Below are 23,362 nucleotides of genomic sequence, written 5' to 3'. Positions count from 1 at the left end.
CCTGGTGTGTGTGTGTGTGTCCTGTGATGGACTGGCCCTGGTGTGTGTGTGTGTGTGTGTGTGTGTCCTGTGATGGGCTGGCCCTGGTGTGTGTGTGTCCTGTGATGGGCTGGCCCTGGTGTGACTGTGTGTGTTTGTCCTGTGATGGGCTGGCCCTGGTGTGAGTGTGTGTGTGTGTCCTGTGATGGGCTGGCCCTGGTGTGAGTGTGTGTGTGTGTCCTGTGATGGACTGGCCCTGGTGTGTGTGTGTCCTGTGATGGACTGGCCCTGGTGTGTGTGTCCTGTGATGGGCTGGCCCTGGTGTGTGTGTCCTGTGATGGGCTGGCCCTGGTGTGTGTGTGTGTGTCCTGTGATGGGCTGGCCCTGGTGTGTGTGTGTGTTTGTCCTGTGATGGGCTGGCCCTGGTGTGAGTGTGTGTGTGTGTCCTGTGATGGGCTGGCCCTGGTGTGAGTGTGTGTGTGTGTCCTGTGATGGACTGGCCCTGGTGTGTGTGTGTCCTGTGATGGGCTGGCCCTGGTGTGTGTGTGTCCTGTGATGGGCTGGCCCTGGTGTGTGTGTCCTGTGATGGACTGGCCCTGGTGTGTGTGTCCTGTGATGGGCTGGCCCTGGTGTGTGTGTCCTGTGATGGGCTGGCCCTGGTGTGTGTGTGTGTGTCCTGTGATGGGCTGGCCCTGGTGTGTGTGTGTCCTGTGATGGGCTGGCCCTGGTGTGTGTGTCCTGTGATGGACTGGCCCTGGTGTGTGTGTGTGTGTCCTGTGATGGGCTGGCCCTGGTGTGTGTGTGTCCTGTGATGGACTGGCCCTGGTGTGTGTGTGTGTGTCCTGTGATGGGCTGGCCCTGGTGTGTGTGTGTGTGTGTCCTGTGATGGACTGGCCCTGGTGTGTGTGTGTGTGTGTGTGTGTGTGTGTGTGTCCTGTGATGGGCTGGCCCTGGTGTATGTGTGTCCTGTGATGGACTGGCCCTGGTGTGTGTGTGTGTGTTTGTCCTGTGATGGGCTGGCCCTGGTGTGAGTGTGTGTGTGTGTCCTGTGATGGGCTGGCCCTGGTGTGTGTGTGTGTGTTTGTCCTGTGATGGGCTGGCCCTGGTGTGAGTGTGTGTGTGTGTGTGTCCTGTGATGGACTGGCCCTGGTGTGTGTGTGTTTGTCCTGTGATGGACTGGCCCTGGTGTGTGTGTGTGTGTTTGTCCTGTAATGGGCTGGCCCTGGTGTGTGTGTGTGTGTGTGTGTGTTGTCCTGTGATGGGCTGGCCCTGGTGTGTGTGTGTGTGTTTGTCCTGTGATGGGCTGGCCCTGGTGTGAGTGTGTGTGTTTGTCCTGTGATGGGCTGGCCCTGGTGTGAGTGTGTGTGTGTGTCCTGTGATGGGCTGGCCCTGGTGTGTGTGTGTGTGTTTGTCCTGTGATGGGCTGGCCCTGGTGTGAGTGTGTGTGTGTGTGTGTCCTGTGATGGACTGGCCCTGGTGTGTGTGTGTTTGTCCTGTGATGGACTGGCCCTGGTGTGTGTGTGTGTGTTTGTCCTGTGATGGGCTGGCCCTGGTGTGTGTGTGTGTGTCCTGTGATGGGCTGGGGTCCCGTCCAGGCTGTACCCAGTGCTTGCTGGGATAGACTCTGGCTCCCCCGCGGCCCTGACTTGGATGAAGAGGAGGGTGTTAGCTGAAACACTGTGGGACAGAGGGACACCGCCGTGTCAGCCCCAGCTGGGCACAGCTGCGAGTCTGGTGGCCTCCAGCCAGTCTCCCTCCCTGAGACCAGACTGCGCCTGTCCTGGAGGCCAGCAGGGCCGCCCACACAGCCCCACGACCAGCAGGGTGTGTTCCTCAGGTGCACACGCTACAGCGCCCCCTTGTGTTCAGAGCAAACCCGCGTCCTGCAGGCGGGGGACGGGCGACACGCTCCACCCCTCCACCTTCTAAACTCTTTCTCCCCCGAGGGGCGCAGTGGCGACGGGCTGCCCGTCTGTCTCCTCCGCTCCTCCTGGGGGACCCCAGGCACCCCCAGGCCAGCCGGGAGACATAACCGCCCGCAGCATCCTGGGCCTATCCCAGGGTCTCTACCCAGAGGGCTGTGCGGGTTCGAGCCTGAGCTCTGTCTCCTGGGACTGTGAGGGTTCGAGTGCTGTCATCAGGAGCTCTGTGCTCCTGTGGATCTGTGTGACTGACTGTGCACGACTGTGTGTCTGCTGGCATGTATTATCATGAACTTGGTAACAGAATCTGAAGTTGCCCTCACAGTGACAGGAGTACAAGTGTGTGTGTGTCTGCTGTGCGTGTGTGTGTGTGGTCAGGTTGGAAACCTGTCCATCAAGACAACATGATGTGAAACAATCTCTCTGTATACAGAATCGCATCTCTTCCTTTTTGTCACACAAAATGTTTCATGTGTCTTTGCTTGTTTCCCCCAGCTGCAGTAGGCGGAGCCAGACATCAGGAATATGAAGCAGAAAAACAACACTCGGAGCTCTGCTTCACTCACAGTGTTTTATTTACTAACAACTTTCTTTACAAAAAGGCTGACAAACATCGTTGCAGAAAAGTTGTTGTTTTCAGTAATGTGCTGTTGTTGCACCTTTATCTGACAATAATTCAGACATGTTCAAGAGATTAGAACACAATATGGCACAAAATAGAGACTTTGGTCCAGATCCAGCCAATCAGAGGCTATGGAATCCAAGTCCTCAGAGCTCATTGGTGGCTGGGTCGTGATGTCATAATGCAAATAAACTGACATCATCATTGCTTAGATGATCAACACTATGGCATGTTCCTGGCAGTGATGGGGGAAGACAGGTCCCACAGATATAGGTCAGTGTGTCAACTGATGTCAATCGGTCGGAGGTCAGCATGCGGTCACTCTGCCTTGGCCTTGACCTGCCGGCCCTGGCCTCGCAGGTTGAGCAGCAGCAGCAGGCCGAGGCAGACAGCTGCTGGACAGCAGACAGCTGGCGGCTCCTGAAGCTTGAGCAGAGTGAACAGAGCCACTGGCAGAGAGACAGAGACGGAGGGGTTAATGTCCTTGCTCAGTACTGCACTGAAAGGTCACAAACAGACAGGTGCCACCACTGCTGCAAGGCCAGAGCGCAGGGAGGTTGGCTGTGGGCCACACTCTCCACAGTACACAGACACTGCTGCCCCCTGCTGGTGGGGCTGATCACCACAGCACAGGCAAGCACGTTCAAAAACAGCACAGGCATGAAATCCCTTCTTACAACACAGACATTCTTGTATGATTTGACAAGACAATAAAAGTTGAGTGTCAATGTCAGTCAGTCTTGTGGTCAGTGTCTCAGGGTGCTGGACAGTGCAAAGGTCAGTGTCTCAGTGTGTCGGTCAATCTTGCAGTCAGTGTCTCAGTGCCGGTCAGTGTGGCAGTCAGTGTCTCAGTGTGGTGGTCAGTGTCTCAGTGCCGGTCAGTGTGGTGGTCAGTGTGGCAGTCAGTGTCTCAGTGTGGTGGTCAGTGTCTCAGTGTGCCGGTCAGTGTGGTGGTCAGTGTCTCAGTGTGGTGGTCAGTGTCTCAGTGCTGGTCAGTGTGGTTGTCAGTGTTTCAGTGTGGTGGTCAGTGTCTCAGTGCTGGTCAGTGTGGTGGTCAGTGTCTCAGTGCCGGTCAGTGTGGTTGTCAGTGTCTCAGTGCTGGTCAGTGTGGTGATCAGTATCTCAGTGTGGTGGTCAGTGTCTCAGTGCTGGTCAGTGTGGTGGTCAGTGTCTCAGTGTGGCAGCCAGTGTCTCACCCATCATGACAACGGTCAGCGTGAAGTTGCTCAGCTCCTGCAGTCTCCTCGGCCCAAACGCCAGCAGGAGCCCAGCCACCAGCTCGGTCCAGCCCGTGGCCAGCAGGTACTGGTCAGGCTCCGGCTTCAGACCGAACACCCGCAGTGGGAACACCTCCGCGAACTGGACAAACTGGGAGCGCTGGGGAGAGAGGACATTCCCAGTGACAGCTACCCGTGTCCTCAGCCCCAGAGCACCGGAGTCTCTCGGCCTGAGCCTGGAGACGACACGAGAGCAAAAATCTGCAGAGTATCCCACCCACCCACACCCTCCACCACTCTGCAACTCACAACTGGCAGTAGGGGGCGCTCACCCTGCGGTCTGTGTGGGTCCTAATGCCCCAGTATAGTGATGGGGACACTGTACTGTAAAACAGGCGCCGTCCTTCGGATGAGACGTAAAACCGAGGTCCTGACTCTCTGTGGTCATTAAAAATCCCAGGGCGTCTCTTGAGATGAGTAGGGGTGTAACCCCGGTGTACTGGCCACATTTCCCATTGGCCCTTACCAATCATGGCCTCCTAATAATCCCCATCTCTGAACTGGCTTCATTACTCTGCTCTCCTCCCCACTGAGAGCTGGTGTGTGGGGAGAGTACTGGCGCACTATGGCTGCTGTCGCATCATCCAGGTGGGGCTGCACGCTGGTGGAGGTGGAGGGGATCCCCATTACCTGTAAAGAGCTTTGAGTGGAGTGTCCAGAAAAGCGCTATATAAGTGTAAGCAATTATTATTATTATTATTATTATTATTATTATTATTATTATTATTACCCTGTGGCACCGCTGCACGGTCATACTGTTAATAAAGAGACAGACAACACCGCCACCGTGTGGCCAGTCACCGCAGGGCCAGGGGTTTCGCTCGACATCCCTGCGCCCGGTACGTTTGCAACAAGAAAGGGTCTGAAACTTTTTATCCCATCTGACAATGCGGACCCGCGCTCTCATGACCCCCTGAGGCGGCGTCTGCTCAGTGTTCATTGGGCGTGGGTGCCCACTGGTGCCCGCGCTACGCTGGCGGAAACACACGACCGTGCCCAGAAGGAAATGTTACACGCAGGATAACACACCGTGGATCGTGGAAGAACGGCTGCCACGAACACGGGTGTTTCTGTGCGTGGCGCTCGGGGATGACAGAACGGCGGCTCGGTTTCTCCGTGGCTGCAGCGCTTTGCGAAACGCGCTCGGGCGGAGGCGGTGAAACACGGAGCTCGGCTACGCCGTGGGCTCCCGCGAGTGGCGCGGAGAACTCACCAGTTCCCGGAACACGCCTTCCGATATCTTGTCGGTGAGCTTGACGGCTCCGGTGAGCGCGAAGAACAGCCCGAGCAGAACCCGGATCAACGTGAACAGCGCCGCCATGATCGCACCGAGCCCAGCGCGGCAGGGAGGGAGAGGGGCGGGTCGCCGCGCAGTGTCAACACCCCCAGAAACATCATACAGAGCAGAGAAAAGCGCCATTACAGTAGGGCTGTAACACGCCGGGTCATAATAGGGGCTACAGTCCCAGTGCAGTAGAACAGTCTGTTACAATAGGAGCTACAGTCCCAGTGCAGTAGACCAGTCTGTGACAATAGGAGCTACAGTCCCAGTACAGTAGACCAGTCTGTGACAATAGGAGCTACAGTCCCAGTGCAGTAGAACAGTCTGTTACAATAGGAGCTACAGTCCCAGTGCAGTAGACCAGTCTGTGACAATAGGAGCTACAGTCCCAGTGCAGTAGACCAGTCTGTTACAATAGGAGCTACAGTCCCAGTACAGTAGAACAGTCTGTTACAATAGGAGCTACAGTCCCAGTGCAGTAGACCAGTCTGTTACAATAGGGGCTACAGTCCCAGTGCAGTAGACCAGTCTGTTACAATAGGAGCTACAGTCCCAGTGCAGTAGACCAGTCTGTTACAATAGGAGCTCCAGTCCCAGTGCAGTAGACCAGTCTGTTACAATAGGAGCTACAGTCCCAGTACAGTAGAACAGTCCCAGTGCAGTAGACCAGTCTGTGACAATAGGAGCTACAGTCCCAGTGCAGTAGACCAGTCTGTTACAATAGGAGCTACAGTCCCAGTGCAGTAGAACAGTCCCAGTGCAGTAGACCAGTCTGTGACAATAGGAGCTACAGTCCCAGTGCAGTAGACCAGTCTGTTACAATAGGAGCTACAGTCCCAGTGCAGTAGACCAGTCTGTTACAATAGGGGCTACAGTCAAAGTAAAAAGTAAAAATTACGATAAAGTAAGTTTATTCTTAAGAATAATAACATTTGTATGAAAAAAAAAACAATTTTAATTAACATTTCTTGTATTTAATGTTACGGAAAATTGAAAACAAATATTTGATTCTTTCTGACAGACTCCCTGTGGTTAACAGTGAAAGGAATGTAATAGTCCAGTTGTCCAGGTTAGAGCCCGCCTGTGTCCTCATGTCCTGGTGTCACGCTTGTGTGTTTCAGGATCAGAACACTTGACTCCAGACTCCTGCTTGTCATCTTCTCTGCAGAGACCCGTCAATGTGTGAAAGGCCCTGAGTCCTGCAGCAGGAAAGCAGTGGGTGTCTCCTAGTCTCTCCACGACAGCGATGGCTGAGCAGAGGCACGGAAGTGCTCCTGGCCACCATGTGGAGCTGCGAGTGGCTCAGCTGAGCAAGGGGCTGCCCGAGGGGGCGTCGGTGCCGCCTTTGAGCTCCCCCTGCTGGAGACAGAGGGACATCACCCTGCTGTCCAGGTCCTCCATGAACCCCTCGTCCACAGACTCGCCGTCCCCCTCTGCCGCCCTGGCTGCCCCGGTGGGCAGGAACACGTGCAGTTGAGTGCGGGGCTGGGGGGGGCTGATGGGAGCTGCGGGAGGGGGGCAGCGCAGGCAGGAGGTCCCCCGCACCGAGAGAGTGCCGCCAGCTGGACAGGGCCGGTACTGCAGGACCGAGGGGCGCAGCACAGGTTTGTCAGGAACCCGAGGTCTCAGCACAGAGGCGAAGTGGGAGTACACCGGCTGTGCCCCCCGCGCCCCTCCCTGGGGGAGGGGGGGTTTCCATGGCAACGAAGGCACGCCACAGGCTGGTGGGGGCCGCTGCAGTAGATGCTCCGCTGGCAGAGGGGGGTGCCTCCGGAGGGGGGCGCAGCGGTTCCTGGAAAAGCCTTGCAGGAGCGATGTCTCTCCCCGAGTGAAGAGGGCAGCCCCCCCAAGCCTGCTGGGACAGGGACAGGGAGGGGAGTGAGGGAGCTCCAGGGAGGGGTCCAGACCCAGGGGCTGGAGGGTCCTCACCAGCACACAGGCCCCTGCTCCGAAAGAGTCAACCCTTGTACAGGTGGGGTGAGCAGGGGGCTGTGGGCAGGGGGAGGGGTACACCGGTGGGCTGTGGGCAGGGGGAGGGGTACACCGGTGGGCTCCAGGTGACAGATTGTGAAGCAGGAGGAGAGGCAGGTCCGCTCACACCCCAGCCCCCAGGGCAGGACCGCGGGGTGTGTGGTTAAAGTCTCGTCTTACCTTAGGGGGGTCACACGGGGCCGGCAGGCAGGGACCCTGGTGCAGCAGGGGGGCGGTAGCCTCGGAGCGTCTCGGGTGCGGGTTCCACCGTGCAGCGCAGTCCGGATCAGGGGGCGAGACAGCGGGGGCGGCCGGCCATCCCTGCGACCTCCTGCACCGACACCCAGGTCCACTGGCGTCCCGTCCATCTCCTCTCCTCAAGGAGCACCCCCGCCCCCGCTGTCTCCCCCAGCGCCCTCTAATTAGTCAGCCTGCCGCGATCAATTATTCATGTCCTGAACTCGGTGTTAATTATTGATTAGAGCCAGAGGCCCTGCGGATGATCTGCCACCTGCCTGCCCCCCCAGCGCAGACATCAGTCTTTGAAAAGAGGCCTGAAGTGACTCTCAGGCAAATGACAAGATGACAGATGAAAGGACATCGAGCTCATCTGGCACCGGTCGCTGCTGTTGATCCTGCCTGTGCGACTGGTAGCACGAAGAACTCCTGCCTGTCCTAGACCTACATCTCTATGCTGGGCTACTTTCCAGCTGTCGCCCCCACATCAGCACCAAGTCCCAGCAAGCTGGCCTGACAGCCTGCCGCCATCTCGTCTGCAAGTAACACCCTGCCAGGACCCCCAGCATCGCATCACTCCAGCGTCTTTTCTCCATCTCTCCACTCCTGGAACGGGCTGTGGCTGCTCAGCTAGATTCCCATTTGACTTTGTCGGACGTCTCCGCACCTGAGCGAGGACAGTTTTCTTCAACAGGCTGCTCTAAATCCGTCGTCCAGTATGAGTGCTCCACACCTTTACTGCTCACGCTGCTCTGCGGCCTCCGAGTCAGATCATTCGCCATCACGGACACCGCTTGCTACGCTTCCACTGACGTGCAGACTAGAACTCATTGCTACCTTTGTTCATGTTCTTTTAACGGTCAAGAACATCACAAGTCATTCCTTGTAGCCTTGCTCAGAAATGACTCTTGCTCTAACCATCTGATGCTAAAATAGAGATGTATAGATCTAATCAGGATCAGAACACCTTACTGGAGTTACATCTCAATTCTAGTACATAGGCTTCAGCTTGCCTTGCATTCTACAATCGGTGTTAAACCACTCCTATTCAGCAGTGGACCCGTTCTCCGAAACAAGATTTCCACATCATGCAATCTTGCGTCCCGTTTCCACTGGAGACGCCCACCAGGCTATACTGAAGGGTCAGCTGGTGCCAAATTCACTGCAGCAGCAATTGAGCTGCTGCTTCCCAGTTACACCACACTCATCACCAGCTGCAATTCAGAATAGCAAAGTCACTTCCTATAAAAGGTCTAAACACTGCAACTGTCCAAATACCCTTAGAGTGATCCCTGCAGCAAGTACATATTGTTCTTAAAATGAAACCAGAAAGCAGGCATGGTTTTCATAGTTTTATTTGAAATGGTAACGGAGCAGTCATCCTCTTCGCAGTCTGTGGGGCTCCGCCGGCTGTGGAACCCAGTCAGGTCTGTGCAGGAAACACCAGCTGTGGAAGACAGACCCACTTCAGTGGAAGTGCTTTCACTCTCCTGTGCCACTCGATGGAACTAGCTGCCTCCACCTCTGCATGTCATCCTGGTGCGACACCCAGTGACCCCCCCCCAGTTTGCTTGCTCTAGAGGTGCATTATGGCCCAGCGGTCTGTCCCACCTGCTCCAGATGTGGTCCGAATGCCTGCCGTGTCCCAAACACGCATCTCCTCAGGTCTCAACATACCCATCCTGTAGAGACAACAGCACACCAGTGAAGTCAGTGAGTTAGCCAGGACTCCACCACCAGCTCCGCCCGTTAAACTGGAAATGGAGGAAGTAGTATGGTTCTGGGTAGGAACTGGAGACCCTTCATGCAAGGGTTGTGCATGGCTTCGTCCAGGTCCCCATTTTAGTTTTCAGAATTGAAGTCACTAAAAAGGGCCTAAATCACCAACCAACAGGATTGCTACAAGTCGTCCTCAACCATAGGCTCAAATTCTTAGGTGAGCTACCAGCAACCAAGAGCCAGACGTTCCTCATGTCCTTCCCTCAGCTGAAATCTGTGCTGTAACGGTCAAAGATCAAGCAGTGGTGAAACTAACCCTGAGCAGGTGATGGAAGACAGAACACTGCAGCCTCTGGAGCTCAGGAGAAACACTGACCTTTTCTGTGCAGCTCCAGACCCCTCAGCCCCCTCCATGCAGCTGCGGCACCTGCAAAAGGAAGGGAACCACACAAGTCAGCAGAGTGCCTGGGAGTGAGGGGCCAACATCACTATACCCTGGACGAGCACATCCTGGACCCTTCTGTACTGCTGAGGGGCAGTAAACTAGAGGGCAGTCCTGCAGCCCTGTACAGAGGGGATAAGGACTGGGGCAGCGGCCCTGTATGCGATGCGCTTCTGGCAGGTGAGTGGCTACAATAATGCCCACTAGGGCACAGGGAGGAGTCTGCAGGCGTGGTGACCGCTCCCTGCCACAGCTGTGCGACACTGCAACAGGCTGTGGCCTAGCAGGGACACTGCACACCCAGAGCACAGGGGGAGGCAGGCTGGACCCCCTGGACTCCCATCAGGGAGGATTACCTCTAAAAACAATCAAAAGGAAGGGAATAAAGGCTGGTCTGAATTATAGGTTTGGACTATAAACATGCAGAGAAAGTTGCACATTTAAAATCTTGCTTGCCAATACCTCAAGAATAAAATTAGAGATCTTAATTTTAATTTGGATTGACTTAAAACAGCATAATGGCTAGTTGATGTAACACACCCAGCGTTTTGTGAAGTTCGTTTCCATATTCAAGTGATTGCTCACCTCTGACAGTAAACTTTTGAAAGTCACTTTGAAGCATTTCTTCCAAGACCCTGGCCCACTCGTCTGGCATCACACTCCTGAGACATGATGGGCTGGCACACGTTTTGAACAAGTCCCGTGTCCACTGGACAGGACTCGGAAGTACAGTGCAGAAACCAGTGGAACTCCCCCCACTCAAAAGGGACGCAGTGAAATCACCACACCCCTGCTGCCAAGCGTCACGACGGCACGGGACAGCCAGGTGCACCAACATGGCTCCAGAGGGACAGGCAAGCTGCAGCACCAGAACACGAGCCTCCCTCAGATTACCGCTCCACAGGACTACGCAACATTACTACCAGACAGCACTGTTCAGCGCACTTTGAATTTGTAAGCCCTGCGAAGTACACAAGTACTCCAGTGGGCCCCGCAGAAGGTAGGGTGGCTTGTCACTGGCCCTGCAGAACCCACCCGCCCAGCACTGACTCCCAGTCTGGTCCAGGTTTGCCAACATACCCACTCGCCCCCCCCCCTTACTGGGTCTTTCTGTATCCGCCAGAGAACCTGCTGCATCTCTGCTGCTCTGACACAAAGATCACTAAAGGTCAGGCTGTACAGAAGAGTTAGAGTCAGAGTGGACACCGCTAGAATGACCAGATCTGTGCATTTTGGTGAAACTTGTGCATTTGACTGTTTTTTACAAAAGAAAAATCCTCAATACCCAATGTTTTTCGGGTCAGGAGAAACATCACAAAGCCTACAAGACACAATTACTCATAGGTTTGAGCATCTTTAAGCTGCAGATCACCGATACAAAAGTTTTACCAAACCGGCAATGCTTAAACAGCACGAAATACAACTTTGTCAATACTATTTAGGACAAGTGTATAACCAAAGTAATTGTGAACTTTAAAAACTGAAACTAGTTACAAAACTGAATTTAACTACTAAATAGCATTATCAGCACAAGTGAGAAGCTCATACTAGCTCCTCTGATGTAGACAAATTACAGCGGTACAGCACACCTAGACTTGCTCTGCTAGGATTGACGTTTGCTCGATGAATGTAACTTGAGCAGATTTAATGAGCCACACAGAGCTTAGATGCTCAGTATTTCAAACTGAATTACAGCCCAACCTCCCAGCCCCCATCGACAAGCCAGTGACAGTCTGTAGCTGTCCTGACAGACAGCTACAGAGAGGGGGGAAAAACTGAATACTTCAGGCACTGCGCAGAAAGAGGATGAATTACTGCTCCAAGTACTACTGGCCAAGCTTGCTTAAAATCCTTTTGTATGCTCTTCAAACCTGTTTATGAAAAAGCACACAACCCGTTTCACGCAACTGAATAAGGTGTTCTGCACTGTGACTCCGGTTTCAGAAGTGTGATGCCAGAAACCCAGGAATACAGGACAAATGACACGGGAGGAAAAGAGGACTAGATTTGAGCGTCGGGAAAAACGACTTACCTCTCTGCAGCTCTGATCCTGACGTGTTACAGTCCAGGTTCTAATGTCCACTGCCTGCTGTAGAACTACTGATCCTCAACGCCCTGAACTGCCAGGGGCGGCGCGGCGGTGCACCGGCGCCCCACGTGCCAAGGAGCGCGCAGCAGGGGCGGCCCCGCGCACTGCTCCAGCACCCCGTGGGCACTGCGCTCAAGACTTACAGAAGTCTACCCTTTACCAGGAAGCTACACATATGAATAAAGGGAAGCTGCAGGCTCTATTCTTGTCAGCTTGGTGTGGGAACATTCAATATTGCCTGAAAAACGCACAAGAATACATGCAGAAAGCTTGCATTTTCTTCAACCTCCTTATTCATATACGCCGTTACGCTATATAAGCTAGGCTGTACACTGCAATGGGAGCGTATAACCAGCTTGACAGTTTTAAATGGCTCTTGTATCCAGCCCAATCAAGTGTTAAAGACCCAGTCCTACACTTAATAAAGACATGATTTACAGAGGGAAAACTGCATCCAGGCCAGTTCATACAGAAGCCCATCCTGTCACAAATCTTTAGTTTTATTGTATTTTCCTACGTTTAAGTGAATGCGCATGCCATACAGAAGTTACTGGCCTGCAAAATCCTACTCTACCCATGTAAGCATTCCTTCCTTCCGGAGATAAAGGCAAGAGCAGGTCCCAGTTCAGGAAATTAGCAGGCTAGTCTGGGTAACCAGGAGGATAAGGGAGCAAATCTACCAGATTGACAGCACGAGTACCTGAATCCCCGATTCTACAGGTCCAGGTGAGAGGCTCATCTAGAGCACACACTGCTATGCTGACTGATCTGGAGACGATTCTCCCGACGGCTGGCTGTCAGCTCTTTAGCCCGGGCCTGTCTGCCCAGAGCCTGTCCCAAAGAAAATCCAGGCGAGTCCCAGACAACTGCAGGAACAGTTCAGTTTGGGGAAGACCGATTCAGAGGATCAGACTAAAACCCAGAAGTACTAGGTGTTGTCGAAGCTATGCAGGCTGTGCACCTGGCATACATCCCACCCCTCTGACCCATCTCCACAATGCAGCCATGCAGGTGCTGCATCTTCAGTGTTGCACTGCCGTTACTGCCATTTTAACTGCAGAATTAGCACAGTAATTTTCTGCTCTGGCAAAATATTAACTGCACCACGTTTTATCCATGTTTATAAACACAATGCATCTTGCAATCATTCAGATCTTCACAATTTCACCTGGAACTCTCCTAGGCAAAGACTCAGTTATGGTTTGGGAATACAAATCACAGCTCCAGGAAACGTTCTGGGATCAAACATCCAAAAGATCTTATCTGCAGTTTCATAAACAAGTGTTTTGTACAGCACATTTTCCAGACATTGGAAGTGCACCTTATACGTCAAACTGGATTATCTTATAGCCACTGGAACACCTGTCGAGTATTTTCAGGTCGCAGCCTTTGGCCACTCGAGACCCAATGGACTTGCTAAAATCTTAAGGCCCCTGCTTTAACTGGAATAGCATTGCCAGCACGCTTGTATGAGGGCTGTAATCTAGATCACCCTCAGAAATTGCCTTTCACTGATGGACTATAAACAGCTGACCACTCAGCCTGAAGTCCTCATGCTCGTTCACATGGTGAATCAAGCAGTTTTGGGATCCTTAGTCTACCAGCAGCTGCCAAGACAGACACGAGAGAGTAACCTGTCGAGAAAAAAAAGTTACAGTGATGCAACAGAACGGGGAGAACAGGGGATACGAGGTGCTGGATACGGAGAGCCTCTAAAACTTACAACCCTTTCCCTTGAGGTTACAGGTCTGGTACCTCTGCTCCTGGTAGCCAGACAGTGGGTCACTCCTGAGCTGCTGGCTTACAAATGTCAGGAGCTTTTGCAGAACTATGTATACAAACCCTTTGTTTACTCCCAGGGTTACAGACTAAGACTTCTTTTCTTAAGAAGCTTACATCAGAGGCTGAATCGTTAGCAAATTTTTACCAAGAACAGACATAAAAACCACTTACTCCAAGATCGGACAGACAGATTCCTGCTTGTTAAACTGCACCCAAGCTGTACAGAGCTCCTGGCAGAGAACTTCCCAGTGGTTTTAAACACTTAAAATCTGAAAACGTGCACTTTTCCTTCACAATCCATTACCAAAAAGACAAGAGTCAAGGTTTTAAAATCAGCCATGTTCAAGGTCATAGAGCTGATAGTTTGTTGTGTAATGGTATACTGCAGGGATATTATCAGTAATCATGTGATCCACAAAGTGCACAGCAGACTGCTACTCCAGCTGCAAGTACACAAGCTCCGAGGATCCTGTTGAATTAATCGAGCCGACAGTGACAGGCAGACAAGCACATATACTGCACTTCAGGCGTTATTTCAGTGACGCCAAATTAAAGGCCACCATCACAGATTTAAAAAAATCTGGCAAATCAAAGTGCTGGTAATTTTTTTTTAAACATTTGTTGCTATTAACCTGGTCGTTGTAAGTTTAAGGTAAATAACTGCCAGAAGGCTGAAGTGAATTGCTTACAGACTCAGCGCTGCCAGGTCTGCAGTTTGCAGAACACACTGGAGACACCCACCAGAGCTGATCTTTCACCCTCAACAAGCACAGCTCCAAGTGGCTTCCGGTCACGGTACCGACACGGACACCATGGCAGCCACGCCCTTAAACGGCTTACAGGTATCATGCATTCAGATAAGCCACTGGCATGAAGGGGAGCACTGAAGCAGATGAAATAGCTCAGTATTGTACAGCCAGTCGCTTACAGTGCAGCAATTAAGCTTTACAGCTTGCCAATGTTAAAAGCCTTTGACTGATGTAATTTACTAATGCACGCGTTTTTTACACACATCTTCCTCACAGCTCAGCAAGGAACATGAAACGCTCACAGTGCTGAACACCTGGTACGTAAAAAACATGAAGTTAAACTTTTGCAGGCTTACATCGTCTCCAGCTATCAAACAAGCTAGACTTTTATTCTGAGAAGTCTTCAGTTTTAGACAAGTCTCCCTGTTTCTCATCAAGGAATAGAGGTCAACGCCCAAGGGGGGTGATTCCGCAATTCTAAAAGCTACGTCAAAGTTCGTGTTTTATCAGGTTTGAACTGAAGTTGCTGCATCCTGAAGGGCAGCAGTACCAACACTGCATAATCCCACTTCTGCACTGAAACACTTGGAACAAAGTTAATGTAAAGACGGAATTACATTTTTATTGTAATTTCTTTAAAAAGAAGAGATACATAATTCAAATGTGAAATGGCACAAAAATACACAGCCATAAAGTTTACTTACAAATTCACCATGAGTCCATCACAGAAAACTATTAAGCTGAAGAGGGAATGATAAGGGTGAAGGAGACTGGGAGCCATTTACACACTACTTCAAATACAAAATAAAACTCAATAAAAAGAAACTGCCATAAAAAGTCTGAATAAAATGCAAAAGTTTAAACACTGACGTATGGGGTGAGAGGTCTCCGAACAGGCCCTACACAAAGCACTGGGTCATGGCAATTTCCCCACTGCACATCAAGTGTTTAGAATCTGGGCTTCTTGGCAGGCCCATCGAACTCCTCACGCCCTCGGCCAAAGCCGGGGTTCCCAGGACCCATCCCTGCAGGGCCCATGCCCCTGGGCCCCCCCGGCCCCCCCTGGGGGAAACGCTCGTTGCGCTAAAAGGAGGCGCGTTTCGAGTCCACACGAGAGAGGGGTGGGAGGAGGGACGGTACGGCGTGTTCACAAGCCGGTTAAGAACAAAGAGAAGATTAAAGTCCGGAGCAAAGGTTCGTCGAAACAGTCCAACACGCAGATCCGCAGGTGCCACAGGTGACATACAAAAAAAAGGAAGAAAGGGCAATGATTGCATTAGTTACGTCCTGCTGCAGCCTGCTGAGCATGCCACGAGCTCTGAGCTACGCCACTGTGGGGAGGAAGGGGAAAACATTTAATAAAAGGCCTGACTTTCCAATGGAGGGCACCACCCAGTCCAGTTGCCTTTAGTACAGTTCCAACCACCCCCCCCCCCCAAAACAAATAAAAAACAGTTCACAATTCTTTAAATTACTCTTCAACCTTTTCATCCAGCCAACGCCAGATTCCAGGTCTAACTACAGCCTGTACTTTTATTAAATGTTAATTGTGATTTCATATTTCATGAGGAATACCTGCATCATCCCCCACCTCCCAGTAAAAACAATCACACCTGTCTACATTAAGTGTCCCGCAGAGCACAAGTACAGCTGATACAAGTGTGGCATTCGGAAAAGCAGTGCTCATCTGGCAAGTTAAATATCTACAGATGGAAACAAATGTCTAAACTATTTTGAGATTTTGCATTTCTTAAATACAGCAAAATCAGAACTAAACAGTACAGAAGTTTTGGAATAATTCCAAAATTCAATGGAAATCAACCTTTAAGTATTGGTCTTCGGGGTATAGCCAGGTACAGCGGTACCCACATTTCTGTAAAAGACCGGTAAAACAGCAACCAGTCTGAGGTACAGACCCCCCCCCGATGTATCCAATTAACCTGGTCTTATTTACCAGGCAAAACCAGCTGGATTACAGACGTAGGTTAAGAAAAGTAGGATTTACTACATGCAGAATGCAGACCTATCAACCGGTCATTATTCCACTGGTGCAAATATTTTTGCTCACTCAGAAGTGCTCTGGCTGTACTGCAGAATGCTGACGCGGAGACATGAAACTGCAGGTTAGCAAAGTGCATCACATCTTTAAAGACAGAACTCATAACACACCTAGACTGATGTGCTTGCTGCCTTTGCAGACTGATTTTCATCTTAGTCTTTTCTAGTTACAGTGGTTTGTAACAGTTCAATAACCAGACAAAACACTGAACACACCTGAACTGACAAACTGGGTTCGTCTTGCTCCTTCCACACAACAGTGTCAGAGGATCAGACAGGATCCCTAAGATGATCCCTGTGGTCACACTAAGCCACTTTTACAGAAGTTTCACTATTAAATTGAACCACCACAATCAAACTACATTACATTCCCATATAGGAGATTTAGAATCGCTGATGAGTGCAGATGAGGAAGATATACTGGAGTCAAAATTCATCACTGAAAGCATTCTGGTATAGAAATCAAATTCAGGTTTTCAAAACTAGTAATCAGACACTGCTCAGCCAGTCCACACTGATTTGAGAACCTCAGAATTGAGGGCAGTCGACAGGAGTGAAATATGAAGACTGCAGAGCTCAGTCCCTTCAGATGTGTACAGAGAAACTGTACTCAACACTGCACTGGAGGAAGAAGAGCTGCATAAAACGGCATAAAAAGGTCAATCTGTACTAAAACTGATTTGTGCAGGTAAGATTGAGATGCATGCAATACGAGTCACACATGGCAACAGAGCATAACTTGAGTAAGAAAACAGATTCACTGATGTGCTACAGAGTTACTGTTTGAGATTACAATTCTCTAAAATCACAGAAAAGCAGTAAGGCAACAAAAAAGGCAGACTTTTCTTCTCTGTGCTTCAGCTGTCCCATCCCACCCCACCGAGCCACCGGACGTGCCCTCCGAGAGGCCCTGAGCCGATTTCAGCACAGGTAGGAGCTAGAAGCTAGGACAGAGTCGGGGAAAGTCCACAGGACACTGTGCTGCTCAGTCATTCATGTCCCAAGGCAACTAGCAACGGAACACAATGCATCAATTCTGGTTCGCATAAAATGCTTTACATCAAATGTTTGGGGTCAGATGGATTCTACAAAAAGCGGACACCAGGAATAACAACCCTACTCTACACAGAGCCAGAGGACCTGCAGGGGCTGATCTGCGGCACAGAACAGTGCCTCAGAGTGGGGTATTAGTTTGGAGGATCCCCTGAGGAAAACTAGCAGCCTGGTTTCACTTGGAGGCATCCCAGTCCAGTACGGACAACTCAGCCTTGCAGAATGTCCAGAGCTGTAAGATCAGAAGAAACCCTGCATGGCTTGATGACAGTATTTTCAGAATATTACATGGATGAGGACAGCTCTTAACAGGAAACAGCAGTTTCCCTGTTAGATCTTCAGTAGTGGCTCCTAGAATCAAAATTATAAAATTAGATTAATTTATGTCAGTCTGCTACGTTTCTAAAGTGTACTGATTCACAAGGAGGCACAACTGATAAGGACAGAGCACTAAAATTTACAACCAGCTCATTTCACACATGAAAATATTCAATCAGTTGTGAAGGTGTCCATTCCATTAAAAGAGCCAGTTTAGGGCCTCTAGTGCAGCAGCTTTGATCACCCGTTTCGTATATCCAGTCAGAAAAGGGCAGTATAACTTCTGACCACTTCCAGTTAATTTCCTTTGCAGCAGCAGTCTGGCACCAACGGTATATAAAAATATTGGCACCTGAAACAAGGAAGCCCTTCATCAGAAAGCTGAGAGCAGTGGAACAGGCTACTCTGCTATGTGGCTGAAGGCAGTACTTTGCTTCTTTCAAGAGACAGCTGGATGAGAGAAGGCTATTGATCCAAAGACAAACAGGCCAGATGGGCCCAATGGCTCCTGTCATCTGTAACCTTATGTTGTGCAGATCTGGGGCTGCCAGCCTTCTTCTCTGCTGAAATCACGCCTGTCTTCCCAGCTCTCGCAGACAGGACTTGCAAACAACCTCCATTACCAACACAAGGATCGCACACAGACCCAGTACAACACCTAAAGACAACCAGCTTCAGTTTTAGTACAGATTGATCTCCTCAGAGGGACTGGAGGTAGGCTGAACTGCACGTGATACGGTCCGCACCACAGGAGCACTGAGTGAAGGAGGACCACCACATCACACCTCGAGCACTGAAACAGAATCCTGAATCTCGCTCTTGCTGAGAAAGAGTGTTGACTGCAACAGTGACCGATACGCTAGAGGCTGTCCTACCACCTCCTCCCCGCCCGGAATACTTTACCATGTCCGCAGGCATCATGGCGCCGCCCATGCCGCCCGCTGCAGGAGCCCCCATGCCCTGGTGGTTATCGAAGCCCATCCCTCCCATGGGGAACTTCTGGTTGGGTGAGCCGAAGGGCATGTCTGCGGGTGAGAGCAGAGGGCAGGAAATCAAGACCACGAGGGCACCTCTTTCTGCCCCTCAGACCACAGGCTTTCAGCTATGTGCTCAACAAAACAACCATGGTCGGCACGTGAGCTTGGAACAGGCTGAGAAACACCAGGCTGGCTGAGGTGACAACCTGGACAGACCCCCCCGGGCGGCACACAACCTACCTGACATGCCCATGGAGCCCCCTCCACTCAGCCTCATCTCGCGCTCCCTCTGCAAGAGAAACACGGGTCAGTCGGGGCTCCAGACAGAACCGCAGGTGGACACTGGCGGGCCGCGGCCTCCGACTCACATTGTCCATGTAGCCTCCCATCCGGTAGGACTCCTCCCGCTGGCGGCGCATCTGCTCCTCCATCTCGCGCTGACGCATCATCTCCTCCTCCCGCCGCCGCCGCTCCTCTTCCTGCCTGTGGGACGGGAGCAAACGCTCACACCTCGAACTGCACCCCCCCTCCCACCTGCGGGACAGGAGCACACGCCCACACCTCGAACTGCACCCCCCCTCCCACCTGCGGGACAGACCGACCGCCGCCCTCCCCACGGGGGCTGGGTCAGATCGACTCCGGACGCAGACCAGACCAGGCCAGACTCACCTCAGCTGCATCTCCTTGCGCTTCTGCATCTCCTGGCTGTGCATCTCCTCCATGCGCCTCAGCTCCTCCTGCCGGCGCAGCAGATCTGCGGAGAGAGGGGGCTGTGACCTCGGCTGAGCGAGAGAGCGAGAGAGAGAGCGAACGGGCGGGCCTGCGGGGACGGACCTTGCCGGAGCAGGTTGGCCTGGTGCTCGTGGTAGGCGTCCTCCATCTCGCTCTCCAGCTTGTCCCGCGCCTCACGAATGTTCTTCTCCACCTGCTGCCGCTGCTGCTTCTCCATGTCGTCCAGGGACTTCCAGCGCTGCGAGTACTCGAACTCGAAGGAGCCGGGGTGGGCAAAGCGCGGCGGCTGCTCGCGCTCCCTGCGAGGACAAGCACAGGTCTCAGAGCGCGCCCCGCCGCCAGCGCGGAAACCCCCCGCACCACGAGGGAGACCCCCCACTCACTTCTGATACATGGGGTTCTTCTGGGCCAGCTTCTCCGGCAGCCCATCCTCGTCGTCAAACTGCTCCAGGGGCTCCACGATCACCGGCCGCGGCGACCTGCAAGAGGCGAGGGGGGCCGTTACCGCGGCACGGCACGACCGATGCCGGAGGCGCGGCCTGAGCTGGCCTGTCCGGAAGGACACTCACGTGGTGAGCAGGAAGACGCCCTCGGTGCAGCGCTCCAGGGCCTTGCGAGCCGCAGGCTTGGAGGCGAACTCCACGATGCCCTTCCCGGTGGAGCGGCCACGGTCGTCCACGATCACCACGGCCCGCTCCACCTGGCCGAACTGCGAGAAGGCCTCCTCCAGCAGCTCGTTGGACACGAAAGGCGACAGGTTGCGCACGGAGAGCGCGGCCGAGTGCGTGGCGAAGCGCACGCGCAGCTGGCGCCCCTTCATCGGCACGTCATCCAGCTCGGCCTTGGCGATCTCCGCCAGCGCCCTCGACTCCTGCGGGGCAGAGGAACAGAGCGCTGCTGTGAGCACAGAGCCCACGGGGCGCTCGGCGGACAGGTATCTCGCAGGGCGGCGCCGAGCTCTCACCAGGCGGATGAAGCCGAAGCCCTTGCTCTTGTTGATGAAGATCTCGCTGGGCTCGCCATACTTGGCAAACAGCTTCTTGAACTCCTCGTCGGAGATGTCGCTGGGCAGGTTGCCGATGAAGAGCCGGCAGCGCTGGGTGTAGGTCTTCTCCCCGGGCCTGCGCAGCAGAGACAGGGTGGCCCTCAGCTCCTGCAAGAGACCGGTCCAAACGGGCCAGAATTAGCCAAGAATCACACATACACACAGTTAACCCTAACAGCTCAGAAGGGCTTAGCAGGAAGTGATCAGTAAGGCCCAGCAGCCCAGCCCTCAGCAGGCATGAGGTTCCTGCAGCGCCCCGGGAGAACATGCAGAGTCCCCACAGACGGGCCCAAGCGCACTGTACAGCCGCTAGCTCCTCAGTCCGGGGACGCCTCAGTTGTGGAGACAAGATGATAAAACCGAACCGGACCGGGCTGGGCTAGTGGACCCAGACCGGCACGGTGGGCCCTCCCGCGAGCCTCTGCTCATTCAAACGCCAACGGCCGCGCCTCCACGCGCAGAGAAAATGGCGGCGGCGCCGCAGGGGGAAAAAACACCTTAGGCCACCCGGCAACCCTGCACCGCGGACAGCCTCTCCCCGGAGCCCACCGGCTCCCGAGCCCAAGGGGAAAGCCGCGGCCGGTCCGGGCGGCCCCCACCGCCAGCTCTAGAGCCGCACTCACAGGCCCAGCTATCGAGCGCGAAGCGCCTCCATCTTAGCAAACAACAACCCGTACGTGCGCGCAGCTTCACCTGCCTCTCACAGGCCAGGAAGCTGAAATATACCAGCCACTCCGTCGTGTTGACCAGGCCTTTCCGGTGAAGGCTGTGCTCGGAGGCCCTGCTGCCTCACTCCGCGGCGGGTACTCGCCTGTGTGACGCCCTTACAGACCTGCTGCTGCTCGGGTACGGCCGGCGGCTCCGTCTTCTTGCTGGGCGGCGGGACCGGCTTGCTGGGCGGCAGGGCCGGCTTCAGCTCGCTGGCCTGGCCCGGCTTCGGCTGGGTCTTGTTCGGCGTCTGGTTCTGGACCCCCGGCGCAGCCGGCTTCGGCGGGGGAGACTGTATCCTGGGCTGCCCGGCGGGGGCCTGCGGCGTGCTCTTGTTGGGCGGGCCGGGGGGCTGCTGTGCGGCCGGGACGGCGGGCGGGTTCGCCTGGGGCGGAGGCTTCGCGGGGGTGTTCTGGTTCGGCGGCAGGCCCGGGGTCTGAGGGGGGGCCTGGCTCGGCGGAGTCGGCGGCGGCGGCGCCTGCTGCTGCTGCTGCTGCTGTTGCTGTTGTTGCGGGGTCCGGTTCTGGAAGGGGTGCTGGCTGTGGTTTCTGAAGTTGGGGTTACCCCCCATTCCGCCCCGCATTCCGCCTCCCCTGCGCTGGAAGCCTCCGCGGTTTCTGAACCTGTCCCGAGACATCCTGACTGATTGTGTTATTAATAGTAATAAAAAAATTTAACGTTTACTAAACAGAACAAATTAGTCGAATGCGTCACTGATAAGGCTACTACTCGAGCAACTCTACAAAATGGCGACCAAGACCACCTTTTGTGCCTTTGTGGTGAAGTCTTATACGCGCTTTCTCCGCCCACAGGAGATGACGTTTTCAACAGTCACCAATCGTCTTGCACTACACGAGCACACGCTTACCCCATTGGGTAAAATAGCTGTCGATCTCCGGGGGATGAAACACTAGGCGGGTCAAAGGAAAGAACGGCCTATGGCTCTTTTGCGAATTTAAAAAGAAACCCTTATTCTTACTGGGCAGTTAAGTTATCAATCTCGCCCAAAACCCCGCCCCCGATGCAAGAGTGTTTCTGTGATTGGCTGATTTCAGGGTGAGCGGCCATGTTTTTGTCTTCCAGCTCGTATCGCTTTGAGCCCTGGTCAGACGTGACTGCAGGCAGAGGGCGGCCATCTTAGCGGCGTGCAGGATTCGCAGGGCTCTCTGACCGAGATCTACAGACAACACTGCCACTGCACCAGGTGACGGGCTGTCACCAGCTGTCTTGTGTGGTTTTGGTGAAGCTCCTGAGGTATTCAGTCTTTCTTTAACTCAGTCTATAGTTCCTTCCTGCTTTAAGAAAACCACCTTTGTCCCTGTTCCTAAGAAACCCAGAGTCAGTTGCCCGCAAGACTTCCGCCCCGTTGCCATCACATATCATGTTATCCTGAAGTGCTTCGAGCGGCTGGTCAAAGCATACATCACCTCCTCACTGCCTGACACCCCAGACCCACTGCAGTTTGTGTATCACCAGAACAGGTCAAAAAAGGATGCTATAGCCACTGCCCTCCCACACCTGGATAAGAAAGGAACATATGTGAGAATGCTGTTTGTTGATTACAGCTCAGAATTCAATACCACAGTGCCCTCAAAGCTTGTCATCAAGCTCCAGGACCTGGGACTGAACACCTGGACTTCTTGACAGAACGTCCGCAGGTGGTGAAGGTGGGCACCAACATATCCTCTACCCTGACTTGAAACAGTGGAGCCCCCCAAGGCTGTGTGCTTAGCTCTGTCCTCTACTCCTTATTTACCCATGATTGTGTCGCCAGGCATCACTCAAACTCCATCATCAAGTTTGCGGACGATACAACAGTCATTGGCCTGATCACAGATGATGGAGAGTCTGCGTACAGGGAGGAGGTTGAAACCCTGGTTGCCGGTTCAAATCCCGCAGCCGGCAGAAAAATCCTACTCCGTTGGGCCCCTGAGCAAGGCCCTTAACCCCAACTGCTCCAGGGTTGCTGTACAATAGCTGACCCTGCGCCCTAACCCCCAGCTTCTCTCTGTCCGTGTGTCTCATGGAGAGTAAGCTGGGGTATGAGAAAAGACAAATTCCTAATGCAAGAAATTGTATATGGCCAATAAAGTGATCTTATCTTCTGAGCATCAGTAAAACTAAGGAGATGATTGTGGATTATAGGAAACACCAGGAAGTAGATCACATACCTGTTTATATCGATCGGACTGGAGTGGAGAGGGTCAGCAGTTTTAAGTTCCTGGGAGTTAACATCTCAGAGGACTTAACCTGGACCCACCACACCAACACCGTAGTCAAAACAGCACGGCAGCACCTGTTCTTTCTCCACAGGCTAAAGAGGTTTGGCATGCCGCCACATATCCAGGCCAACTTCTACAGGTGCACTATTGAGAGCATCCTGACTGGTTGCATCACTGG

At 53.2% G+C, this 23,362-nt stretch overlaps 2 protein-coding genes across 5 annotated transcripts; both read right to left on the bottom strand.

The window, feature by feature from the left end:
* Positions 1 to 2,458: 2,458 nt before the first annotated feature.
* LOC138241669 (transmembrane protein 35B-like) lies at positions 2,459 to 5,164 on the bottom strand. Its single transcript, XM_069195306.1, has 3 exons — positions 5,014 to 5,164; positions 3,720 to 3,900; positions 2,459 to 2,972 (listed from the first exon to the last, which is right to left on the bottom strand). Exons 1-3 carry the CDS (start codon positions 5,119 to 5,121, stop codon positions 2,842 to 2,844), a joined length of 420 nt encoding a protein of 139 aa, XP_069051407.1. The 5' UTR covers positions 5,122 to 5,164; the 3' UTR covers positions 2,459 to 2,841.
* Positions 5,165 to 8,629: 3,465 nt separating this feature from the next.
* sfpq (splicing factor proline/glutamine-rich) lies at positions 8,630 to 21,739 on the bottom strand. Of its 4 annotated transcripts, XM_015348623.2 has the most exons (13): positions 21,066 to 21,739; positions 20,174 to 20,362; positions 19,779 to 20,080; positions 19,593 to 19,688; positions 19,312 to 19,508; positions 19,147 to 19,231; positions 18,846 to 18,960; positions 18,718 to 18,766; positions 18,404 to 18,525; positions 11,484 to 15,154; positions 9,386 to 9,436; positions 8,902 to 8,972; positions 8,630 to 8,737 (listed from the first exon to the last, which is right to left on the bottom strand). In XM_015348623.2, exons 1-10 carry the CDS (start codon positions 21,597 to 21,599, stop codon positions 15,020 to 15,022), a joined length of 1,824 nt encoding a protein of 607 aa, XP_015204109.2. In that variant the 5' UTR covers positions 21,600 to 21,739; the 3' UTR covers positions 8,630 to 8,737; positions 8,902 to 8,972; positions 9,386 to 9,436; positions 11,484 to 15,019. The 4 variants fall into 4 exon arrangements, with proteins under 4 accessions (XP_015204109.2, XP_015204108.2, XP_015204110.2 ...); XM_015348622.2 differs by having other exon boundaries at positions 9,386 to 15,154; XM_015348624.2 differs by lacking the exon at positions 11,484 to 15,154.
* Positions 21,740 to 23,362: the final 1,623 nt, after the last annotated feature.

The sequence above is a fragment of the Lepisosteus oculatus genome, chromosome 11 (genome assembly GCF_040954835.1).
Source record: "Lepisosteus oculatus isolate fLepOcu1 chromosome 11, fLepOcu1.hap2, whole genome shotgun sequence".
Classification (NCBI taxonomy): Eukaryota; Metazoa; Chordata; class Actinopteri; order Semionotiformes; family Lepisosteidae; genus Lepisosteus; species Lepisosteus oculatus.
The sequence above is the reverse complement of the archived record's forward strand: the minus strand, read 5'-3'. Positions and strand labels throughout refer to the sequence as shown.